Source organism: Podarcis gaigeae (genome assembly GCF_964106915.1).
Source record: "Podarcis gaigeae genome assembly, chromosome: 11".
Classification (NCBI taxonomy): Eukaryota; Metazoa; Chordata; class Lepidosauria; order Squamata; family Lacertidae; genus Podarcis; species Podarcis gaigeae.
In genome coordinates, this window is record NC_139687.1 from 47,305,161 (window position 1) to 47,317,566 (window position 12,406).

At 49.5% G+C, this 12,406-nt stretch overlaps 1 protein-coding gene across 1 annotated transcript in view; it reads right to left on the reverse strand.

Moving 5' to 3' along the window:
- Positions 1-2,709: 2,709 nt before the first annotated feature.
- Positions 2,710-12,406, reverse strand: part of WDR70 (WD repeat domain 70) — a 130,012-nt gene continuing 120,315 nt past the window's right edge. The window contains exon 18 of the mRNA XM_083703550.1: positions 2,710-3,012. Within this exon, the coding sequence (XP_083559676.1) occupies positions 2,925-3,012 (88 nt within the window). The 3' untranslated portion in view covers positions 2,710-2,924. The remainder of the gene's footprint in view (positions 3,013-12,406) is intronic.

Here is a 12,406-nt window from a genome sequence, read left to right on the forward strand (position 1 = left end):
GAATGTCTTCTTATAGCACACTAATCTCCAAACTGCTATCTGTCAATGTACCCTATATGACAATTCTGATTTCTAAGAGTTTTTCCCCCCCTTAGGGAAACAAACAGGTGTGTATTGAATTATTTTCTTTTGTAACTGATATTTTTAACAGAGACGGGCTTTCTGTTCATTTCCTGTCTCCTCCTATTCATAACTACATAAGCAGTGCCCACTTTTTGTCTGCTAATTTCATTATTATGCAGTCTTAATGATCTGTAAAGTGGGCGTATGGTGGCGGTTTAGTGTAAAAGCAGACAAACCATTTTATATCATCTCACTAGATGCTTCCCATTCTATATAACTTTACGACCCATCTAGTTTCCATGTATTATTATTTTCACTCAGTCCGATATGCTGTCCAAAGTGTGTTCACAACAGCTCTTTTAATATTGCTGTTAGCTTGTAATTTGATGGCCTTTAACCTTTACCGGTAGAAAAACTGAGGATTACCTTCCTAGAGGATTTTTTTCTCAGAAGCTTCTGTAGATCAACACAAGGGCCAGCTTCATGGTGGCATGTTTCACCTCTTTTGCATGCACATGCCTTCACGTGGCTGCAACACAACTCTAGGGGACCTCCGACATCCACAAATGACACTGGATTTCTGATGATATGAAGTATTTAAGTTTGTAGGCAAGTTGCAGATGTGCTAACCAATTTGTGGACAGAAAACAGGCAGACCTGCTGTTCCTCAGGCCATACATGCACCTGAAAGGGCCTTCAGATTATTATTTTTTTGGAGGGTCAAGTGCTTTGCTAAGGATTTTAGAAGTCCAAGATGCACGTGTGGTTGACACTAACTTCCCTGCTCCTTGCATTTAAGTTGATCTTATCAATAAGTAAAAGGGAAACTTGAACTTCTAGTGAACCCACCTTTCAGGTTGTTTTAGCTGTCAGGAATCTTATTTTCAAGGTTTTAAGGAGAACTGCTTGCCAAAAACTAACAAGGAAACTGGGTTAAGCGATGCAGCCTTTTAGATCAAAGATCCATCCAGCTGGAAGACGGTCTGTAGGAAAACAGGCAATCCTAATTCCAAAAGTGAAGAGAAAGAGCACTTGATGAACCACTAATCATTGTAAGTGAATTAAGTGTAAATGTTCTAAGAAACAGAAGGATAATTAGGGACCTTGAACTACGCTGTTTCACGTCAGACCCAGTTAATGTAGTCCTCAAGTCACCTCCATATGCTTTTGTGGGATTGGAACTATTTAAAATGGAGGGACAACTTGTTCTAAACAAATGAAAACTCAAAAAGCATCATGATTCCATCTTGTTCCATTTGGACAACAAGCACAGAAAGATAATAGCTTACATGAAACATTGATCATGTATATTATGCTACTGTATAAAGTATTAGCCAACTAGAAAACTACCTTTTCTATCTTCTGCTTTGTGTATTTAACCATGTGCCCTGTTGAAGGAGCTGCGTATGTTTAGCCTGGAAAAGGAGATATGAAAGCCATCTTTAAATATCTCAAGGGCTGTCACATGGAAGAGGGAACAAGCTTGTTTTCTGCTGCTCAGGAGCGTAGGACTAAAACCAATGGCTTCAATTAACCAGAAAGGAGATTCTGACTAAACATCAGGAAGAACTTTCTGACAGTAAGAGCTGCTCAACAGCGGAACTGTCTCTTCCTTACATGGAGGTTTTAAAGCAGAGGTTGGCTGACCATCTGCCATTGATGCTTTAGCTGAGATTCCTGCGTTGCAGGGGGTTCAACTAGATGACCACTGGGGCCCCTTTCAACTCTACAATTCTATTATTCTATGATACCCAAACTATGCTAGGGCACACTAATGCGCCATGCAAGAAACTGGCATGTATGTGCCTTGGAATATTATTTTTTAAAAAAACTAAAATTAAAAATAAATTAATTTAATTTTTTTTAAAAAAATTAAGCCAGCCTCTTGGATGTATCCACCATTCTTTGCCCCCCAGAAGTGGTAATGCCCGATGCCTTATGCAGTTTCATATATTGCTGGAAGCATCAACTTGAGGGAGAAAATATGGACACACTGGAAATTCTGATAGATGTTACAGCACTTTCAACATAAATAGGGCAATTGCTATCACACCTCAAAACTTAGTGTTATCAGTGTGCACACACACACACACACACACACACACACACAATCTGAGACAGAGCCATACACTAAATATAAGCAACGCAGAAAAGATGTTATTGCCTCCTGGTACAGAGTAATAATTAATAGGTCTGATACAATATATGCTGCACATAGAAAATGAAAATATACATTCTATTGAAGAAATATTTAGTTCTGATATAGTTGATATAAACACATTTGTCAATGATACAATATTCTATACAATTCTTGATGCACATTTTATATGCATTAGAATAAATAAAAGCATATCTGTTATTGAAAACAAATATGGAGTGTAATCCAATACATATCTACTCAAAGGCAAGCCCCATTAATCAGATTTTATCTCAGATAAGTGTGTATAAGATTGCCACTTAAATTGTTCTAGCTGATACTATCACTATGACAAGTACCCTGTAGTCTTTAGGCGATATGTCACACCACCTGAAAAGTCACATGAGGGTAAGAAAAAAACTATAGCATCCATTTTTTTTTCCAAGACAGGGATTATCTAGTCTAGTATTTTTATATATAAAAAAACACCACATAGGCTTTTAAAGAAATCATAGTTTAAAAATAAGCTTTTATTTATGAACTCAGCTCCCTTACAAAATGCAAATATAATGCTAAACAAATCTATGTCACTTTACGGCAATTATAGTCTTTCACATTGGTGAAAATAGCCCTGTGCGCGAAAGCAAATTTGCTTGCAGGAATCTGCTCTTGCATAAGGAAAAAGAAACCAAATCCTTTGCGAGCCTCTTCCAATTTAAATTCTTCAAATTTTACGTTTTTTCCACTCTGGCTTGTCATCTGTTTCATCTTCGTCTGATTCTACTTCTGCAAAAACTGCTTTTGGCTGGGTCCTAAAAAGATATTAAAGAAGAATGACGATTAAAAAGGAGCTCTGCAGAAGTTAACAACTTTGTGTTTACCCATGCAGGGCTTCAGAGGCCAAAACCAGTGCTTTGAATGGAGTCTGGAAACACGCTGCAAACCAACAAAGATCTTTCAGTACTGCTGTGTGGTGTGATAGGGGCAATCTGCCCCATTTCAATTTTGTATCTCATTCAAGTTAATTGCACTGTCGTCTCTGGTATTTTTCCAGTCTTCAAGGGTTTTTATTTTTGTGGGACAGCTCTTTAAAGTTTGTTCACTATCTCAGCCAGGGATGGGAAACTGGAGTGGCACTGGTACCACAGACTCATCTTCTGGAGGTGCCCCTCCTCACAATTCCCCTTCTTATTCAGAGTCCTTCACCCTCTGGCAAAGGGGAATCTAACTCTAGGGTCATGATACCGATTGGAGTATTCCTGGAAATCTGGTGGTCTCAGACAGCCAATTACATATACGACTGTACTGCTTGTATACAGCTTCCAAGATATACCACACTTCCTCAGTCTAGTTCAGGGTTAGCTAACCTGATGCAGTGAGAGATTTTACTTTCTTGGGCTCCATGATCACTGCAGATGGTGACAGCAGCCACGAAATTAAAATACACCTGCTTCTTGGGAGAAAAGCAATGACAAACTTAGACAGCATCTTAAAAAGTAGAGACATCACCTTGCCAACAAAGGTCTGTATAGTAAAAGCTATGGTTTCCCCAGTAGTGATGTATGGAAGTGAAAGCTGGACCATAAAGAAGGCTGATCGCCGAAGAATTGATGCTTTTTTGAATTATGGTGCTGGAGGAGACTCTTGAGAGTCCCATGGCCTGCAAGAAGATCAAACCTATCCATTCGGAAGGAAATCAGCCCTGAGTGCTCACTGGAAGGACAGATCGTGAAGCTGAGGCTCCAATACTTTGGCCACCTCATGAGAAGAGAAGACTCCCTGGAAAAGACCCTGATGTTGGGAAAGATGGAGGGCACAAGGAGAAGGGGACGACAGAGGACGAGATGGTTGGATAGTGCTCTTGAAGCTACCAGCACGAGTTTGACCAAACTGCAGGAGGCAGTGGAAGATAGAAGTGCCTGGCGTGCTCTGGTCCATGGGGTCACGAAGAGTCGGACGCAACTAAACAACTAAACAACAACAACAACCTGATGCTCTCCAGATGAAGCTGGACTACAGTTCCTTTCATCCCTGTTGGTTATGACGTCAGGACTGATGGGAGTTGAAACTCCAACATCTTCTGGAGAGCCATGGATTCTCCATCCCTGGTCTAGTCTCTGCCCAGGGCAAGTTGCACTACTGGTTGAATGAGAAGTTTCTACTCCTCGCCTGCTGAACTCTGTTGACTTTCCAGTTGGAATGCAGTTAAGAGAAGAGAAGGAAATACACATCAAAGGTGCACATTAGAAACAGTGCACACGTCTCATGGCATGTGCACATGAATTGCACTGCGTTTTGGCAGCTACCAGAAAACGAAAACAACTATTTTCATATGAACACATATTGTACCCAGGACACAAAACTCAATGGATTGGAAGTTGGACCAAGACACTGCCAGCATATAAATAAATTTACACCAAGTCACCACTGGATGTTTGAAAACGACGACAACAACGAAAACATTACATGCTCAGCAAACTATTTTTTAATACTTTGATTCCACAAACGTTTTCCATTTTAGCCAGTGCTTAGTTAATTTTCACACTTAAAAATTGGTTAGGAATCTCCAAGCAGCGCAGAATGTTACTACAAAACTGCATCATTGCTGAACACACTCCAGCGTGTAATTAATAAAAGGCAAGCTAGTGTTGTTTTGGCTTTTGTGCAGTAGTATTTTTACAACATCAGAAGGACATAAAGTACTAAGCAGTTTCAGTTACCTTGGCAGTCAGTCTGTAAGGACAATAAGAGCCCAAGACTGTGCTTTTCTCTCTGGCTAAGGACTGCTTTTGCCAAACAGATTTGATAAGGACCCCACCCTGAACTCACCACTTTACGCTTTCGAACAACTAAGTATCTAAATGCTGTGATTAAAAAGGGGAAAAAAGCACTGTAGCCAACTTGGCATACTGAGCCCCAGTAATAAATGACCTTCACTCAGATTCAGCAAGGCCTGTTCAGGCATAGAAGGAAGCTTCTGGGTGCAGACTATTCTGCAGGATATAATCTGTGCAAACAACAAGACTGCTGCACAGAGTCTCAGAACTCTTAGGCAGGTCAGAGGATGTGCAATCTTGCCAGATTATGTCCACTAATCATCATCATCATTTTTAATTTGTATACTGCCTTTCTATCTTACAAGACTCAAGGCGGTTTACAAGCTGAAGAAACAAAAAATGTACATCTTATAACAATCTAATGCAATACAAAGATGTGATAATAAAACATAACTTTAAAATAGGCAACCTCCATCAAAAAAGTAACATTCAACAATCATTAGAATAGTATAAAATAATAATATCAACTGTCAGGGGTTCAGAAGGAGAGACACAGGAGGGGGAGCAAATGGAGAGTGAGGAGGAAGAGTACGAGGGGGGCGCAGGCAGTGACAGTGGCCAGAGTTATTCCACAAGCCTCTCTAGCGAATCGGAGGACTCACAGAAGGGAGCGCCGGTGGCCAGAGCGAAGGGGGCTCCAGGGGGGAAGCCCCAGGAGGAAGGGGCTAGCGGGGAGTCCCTGAGCAGCAGCTGGAAATCAGGACCAGCTTCTCCACCAGAGCGCAGTGGGGAGGGGGAGTCCCAGGAGTCGGGACCAGTGTCCTCACCACCAGAGGGAGGAGAGGAGTCAGGTTTGGCAACGCCCACATCAGGAAGCGGGGAAACGGTCAGAAGGAAAGTCACCGGCTGGGCGCGCGCGCCAAGTTCAAATGTACAGGAGCGCGGCACAGCAGGGAGCCCGGAAAGGGAGCCAAGTCCTAAAGCCCGCCGGAGGGAGGGGCAAGACTCAGGAGGCTCAGCGTCAGAGGAGTCCAGGAAGGAGGGAACCCCAGAGGGCAGAAAGACCCAGCGAAGGAAAGAACAGCGTAGGAGGTGGAGCCGGGCTAGAATCTTAAACTGGTGTGGGTGGAGCAGTGAGTCAGAGGGGACTTAGCCGGTCTAGCGTCGAGACGTGGGTCTGCGCGCCCAGAGCTTGGAAATGGAAACTAAACTTTAATAAAGACTTTTGTATATAACATCCACTGGGCGTTGGTCCTCTGTGAGCTGGGACCTAGCGGCAGTCCTGACAGTAAGTCCCCTCTCGACATTTTCCACCAATTTTAAAACCTCGTGGAGTGTGGGAAAGCAGCGAGGGGTGAAGATTGGTGCTTCGCGAGCTCACGAAAACCAGGGAAATGACTACCGAAGAGAAGATAGCGAGTCTACAAAACGCAGTGACGCAGCTGACTGCAGAAATTGCGGCGTCCAGAAAGAAGGAGCAGGAAGCAGCTGTTACCTGCCAGGATCTGCGAACCAGGTTAGAAGTACTAACTACACAGAGGCTACCGGCCACCAGACCAGAAGGGATTGGGCTGGGGAACAGAGGAGGGAGCCTTGTGTCTCACTTCAATGGGGACCTGCAGGAGTATCCTAACTTCAGAGCAGATGTACTATATGCACTGCAGCTGTTTGACAAGGACTTTAAAAATGAGGAAGAAAGAGTGGGATTTATTGTTTCGCATTTACGGGGAGAGGCGAAAACGTGGCTGCGCAATCTCTGGAGAGATAAGGATCCAGCCCTCCAAGATGCGGGTGTCTTCCTTAAAGTGATGGATGCGTGTTTTTTGTCTGAGATTGATGTGGATATCGCTAGGAAACAGATTCACGGACTAAGACAAGGTAGAGCCACTGTAAGGCAATATCATTCACGTTTTTTCGCATTGGTGAACGCACTGGGGTGGGAGAGAGAATCGCCTGCCGTCAGAGATCTGTTCTGGGAGGGGCTGAACGGAGCTGTGAAAGACGAAATTGCAAGGGGGGAGAGACCCCAAACCACCAAGGACATTGTGGAGAGGGCACTCACCATTGGGGTTAGGCTGGAAGGACGCTCTTGGGACAAAGAGGAAGGGCATTGGGGCCGCACGCCAACGAAAGCACCACCCCCCTTTCCCAAGGAAGCGGCGCGCGCTCGATCCATGCCTCCGCTGGGAGGAGGAGAGGAGCCGATGGAGATAGGTGGTGCTAAGGCTCAGTCCACAGCCGGAGCCCTAACGCCGGGAGCAGTCAAAATGAAGCCTCCTAGAGGGACCAGGAAGTGCTACATCTGCGACAGTGCTCAGCACATGGCGAAAGAGTGTCCCCAGCGGTTTCACAAGCACACTGCAGCCGCAGCGACAGTAACAGAAGCAGTTCAGCAGAGTGAATCACAGCAGGAAAACTCCACTGTCTGGCTGGAAATGGAGTCACTGGGGACCAGCCAGACAAGTCAGTGAAGCAATCCCCAGTAATGTTACAGCCCACAGACCCCCTCCCACCCAAACCAGTAGTGCAGCTCACCGCATCACTTCAACTTCCCAATGGGCTCACTGTGGAGATCCCCATTACGATTGACTCTGGGAGCAATGCAGATTTTATAGGCATGGACTTCATCCAGCAACATGGCATAGCCCTTCTGCCAGCGACGGTACCTCTGAACGTCGTCACGGTGGATGGCAGGGAGCTACTGGGAGGGCAAGTGCTGCAGCAGACGCCGCCAATGGTGATGCGCGTTGGTAATCACCGCGAAGTCATCAGCTTCAACGTCACCCGCCTGTCAGACACGCCCATTGTGTTGGGCATGAGTTGGCTGGATAGGCACAGCCTGGCATTAGCTTGGTACCAGCGGCAACTGACCTTCGGCTCCTCCTACTGCGCAGAACACTGCATCCTGGCTGACTTGGACGATGAGGGGCACGAGGATGGACTACAGCTGAACTTGGGCATGTTGCAAGCGGTACCTAACAAGTACAAAGAGTTTTTGGAGGTCTTCTGCGAGAAAGAAGCGGACAAGCTGCCTCCCCACAGACCCTACGACTGCAAGATTGACCTCCTGCCGGGGGCGACGCTCCCGACGGGGAAGCTGTATTCCATGTCTGAGGATGAATTGCAGGAGCTCAGGGAGTTCATAGATCACAACTTGAAGCGGGGATTCATCCGAGAGTCCAAGGCGGTGGGGGGCAGCCCTGTATTCTTTGTAAAGAAGCGGGACACGCCCCAAAAGAGGCTTGTAGTTGATTACCGCGTCTTAAATGTGAAAACCAAGCCCTCAGCCTTCCCCATGCCCAAGATCGATGACCTGCTGGCGACGGTGCGGAAGGGGCGCATCTTTACCAAGTTGGATCTACGCGGAGCGTACAATCTCATACGAGTGAGGGAGGGTGACGAGTGGAAGACGGCCATGTTTACGCCGCTGGGCACCTATGAATATAGAGTTATGCCTTTTGGATTACAAAATGGCTCCCACTGTTTTCAAGCATTCGTGCATCATGTCTTGGCGGGTCTTCTCTACAAGAAGTGCGTCTGCTTCCTGGACGACATCCTCATCTTCTCGGAGTCGCCGGAGGCTCACGAGAGAGATGTCAGGGAAGTACTGCAGCGGCTGCGGGAGCACCGGCTTTACGCCAAGCTGGAGAAGTGCCAGTTCGACAAGACGGAGGTGGACTTCCTGGGCTACAAACTGTCCGACAAGGGACTCGCCATGGACAGTACCAAGGTACGGGCAGTGCTGGACTGGAAGAGCCCACGCAATCGAAAGGAAGTCCAGAGGTTTGTCGGCTTTGCCAACTTTTATCGCAAGTTCATCAAAGGTTTCGCCATGCAGACAGCGGCCATCACTGACACCCTCAGTTCCAAGAAGAAGAAGTTCATCTGGACGGAGCAGGCAGAGCAGTCCTTTCAGAAGCTCAAGCACCTCTTCGCGTCCGAGGAACACCTGCTACACGTGAACCCCAGCAGGCCCATGAGAGTGGAGACGGACGCGTCAGACAGGGCCGTGGGGGCCGTCCTGTTGCAGCAAGACCACCAGGGGGACTGGAGGCCGTGCGCTTTCTACTCCAGGAAACTCAGCAAGTCGGAGCAGAACTACACCATCTGGGACAGGGAGTTACTGGCCATACATGCAGCCTTCAAGGCGTGGCGGCATTTCCTCGTCGGGGCCAAACACACGGTGCAGGTCCGTACAGACCATAAGAACTTGGAGTACTGGCGCACGGCGAGGTTCCTGAACCAGAGACACATCCGCTGGGCGGAGTTCTTTGCAAATTTCGACTTCAGAATAGAATACATCCCTGGAAACAACAACATCATGGCGGACGCGCTGTCCAGGAAACGGCAGTATCTCGAAGAAGAGGCGACGGCGGCCAAGCATATTTTCGCACCAAAGGCGTGGGCATGCGCGTCAGCCACGGTGGACCTGGACGCGGTGCGTCGCGCGCTGCAGACGGACTCCTTCGCGCGAGCCAAGATGGAGGAGGTGCGTAGCGGCACGGCGAGGGACGACGACTTCCAAATACGCGACGGCCTGCTCATCCGCAAAGGAGCCCTCTACGTGCCGGGAGACAACCTCCGCGTGAAGGTCCTGCAACAGCTGCACGACGCGCCCAGCGCGGGACACTTCGGCAAGGAGAAGACGGTGGACCTAGTGGCCAGAGACTTTTGGTGGCCCAAGATGAGGGGGGATGTCGCGGAATACGTCAGGAGGTGCGACACCTGCCAAAGGGCCAAACCAGTGCACCAGCTGCCGGCGGGCCTCTTGGAACCGCTACAGACACCGTTCGAACCGTGGGAGAGGGTGGCCCTGGACTTTGTCACGGATCTGCCCAGCTTGAGAGGCAAGACGGCAGTACTCGTGGTAGTAGACTTGTTCACCAAGATGGCCCACTTCATTCCTTGCGCGAAGGTGGCCACAGCCGAGCAGACCGCCAAGCTGTTTATAGACCACGTGTTCAAGGTGCACGGCCTACCACGGTCCATCCTGTCCGACAGGGGGCGCCAGTTCATATCCAACTTCTGGCAAAAGCTGATGGGTTTCCTGAACGTCAAGGTCAGCCTGGCGTCGGCGCGACACCCGCAGACTAACGGACAGGCGGAGAGAGTCAACGCCATCATGCAGCAGTACCTGAGATGCTACGCGAACCAGCAGCCCTCGACCTGGGTGGACTACCTACCGCTAGCCGAGTTTGCCTACAACAACACGAAACACGTGTCCACGGGGGTGACACCGTTTTTCGCCAACAATGGGCGGCATCCCAGAACCTTCCCGGGTTTAGAGAAAGTGAGGGAGGGGGAGCCGCAGGGAGCAGAGGCCGTGGCAGCGGAGTTGCAGGAGATCCACGAGCAGCTCAGGAGGCAGTTAGAGATGGCGAAACAGGCTTACAAAGTGCAGGCAGACCGACCCAGGAGGGTTGGGGAAGACATCCGGGTAGGAGACTGGGTCTGGTTAGCAGCCCAGGCAGTTCCGGCCAGATCGTTGGCCAAGAAGAAGCTCGGGCACAAGCAGCTAGGGCCTTACCAAGTAGAGGCGCAGATCAACCCAGTGGCCTTCCGGTTAACACTCCCGGAGGGGTCCAGAATGCACCCGGTCTTTCATAGATCAGTGCTCACACCCTACAAAGAGCCCCACAGGTTTCAGGCACCAGGGACAGCGCCAGACCCGCTCAGGGAAGCGCCCAAAAAGGGGGGGTCGCCGAGAAGGGGGCCACTCAACGAAGCCACAGAGATTTTAGACTCAAGGTGGGGGGAGGACGGGATTGAATATCTTCTCGCCACAGAGGACACCCCGGCCAGCGCCAACAGGTGGGTGCCGGATTACGCATTGGAGGAGCAGTTACTCAAGGAAGAATTCCATACACTTTTCCCGCACAAGCCTATGCCGGCGGGCTTTTTCGATGATTGTCTGTTCACACCCACACTCTCGGCCAGCACTTTCCGGGGTTTCTCGTCAGCGGAGGACTCGGCTCCGGGAGGCAGCTCCCCAGAGGGCTCGCTCTCAGGTTTTGGCACGGGGGGATCTTATTGGTGGGAGGACCAACCTGAAGTGGGATGGCACAGAGACATGCCGGAGGGACCCTGGGAAGTGGCGTCACCTCAGGCGACAGGGGGAGAAGGGGTCGTGAGTGATTTGGGGGCGGCCTCAGATTTCGAACACACCGCCCAGGAGATGGAAGCGGAGGGAATTGCAGTCGACGAGCCCATGGAGGACTTTCCGGACTTATCACGATGGCTGCACGCCTCGGGGGACGAACTGTATCCTGAACTCACCCCGACAACTCTAGAGCGCCCGGAACCCGCATCTGAAGAGGGGGAGGGGGGAAGGGGGGGCTTCGAGGGGGGGATGGATGTCAGGGGTTCAGAGGAGAGACACAGGAGAGAGTGGAGAGTGAGGAGGAAGAGTACGAGGGGGGCGCAGGCAGTGACAGTGGCCAGAGTTATTCCACAAGCCTCTCTAGCGAATCGGAGGACTCACAGAAGGGAGCGCCGGTGGCCAGAGCGAAGGGGGCTCCAGGGGGGAAGCCCCAGGAGGAAGGGGCTAGCGGGGAGTCCCTGAGCAGCAGCTGGAAATCAGGACCAGCTTCTCCACCAGAGCGCAGTGGGGAGGGGGAGTCCCAGGAGTCGGGACCAGTGTCCTCACCACCAGAGGGAGGAGAGGAGTCAGGTTTGGCAACGCCCACATCAGGAAGCGGGGAAACGGTCAGAAGGAAAGTCACCGGCTGGGCGCGCGCGCCAAGTTCAAATGTACAGGAGCGCGGCACAGCAGGGAGCCCGGAAAGGGAGCCAGGTCCTAAAGCCCGCCGGAGGGAGGGGCAAGACTCAGGAGGCTCAGCGTCAGAGGAGTCCAGGAAGGAGGGAACCCCAGAGGGCAGAAAGACCCAGCGAAGGAAAGAACAGTGTAGGAGGTGGAGCCGGGCTAGAATCTTAAACTGGTGTGGGTGGAGCAGTGAGTCAGAGGGGACTTAGCCGGTCTAGCGTCGAGACGTGGGTCTGCGCGCCCAGAGCTTGGAAATGGAAACTAAACTTCAATAAAGACTTTTGTATATAATATCCACTGGGCGTTGGTCCTCTGTGAGCTGGGACCTAGCGGCAGTCCTGACATCAACATATAAAAATTTAACAGAAATCCACTCAACAGTTACAATAATACCTAAACTATAATCAATAAAACAATGGCAAGCCACAGTACATAAAACAATACAATACACATTGAGAAGCAGAGGGTAGAGCAAGGCAGGTGGAAAGAGGCCTTGCCTGGTGGAGTCTCTCCCCTCACAGTTATTCCTCCAGGAACAGCTCCCTTATGAGGAGGCCCAGGGCCGGAGGGTGGGGCAAGGCAGCTGGAAGGAGGCCTTGCCTGATGGAGTCTCTCCCCTCCTCTAAGAGCCAGCACAGAAAGCTTTGATCCCTTTGGCTGGACCAT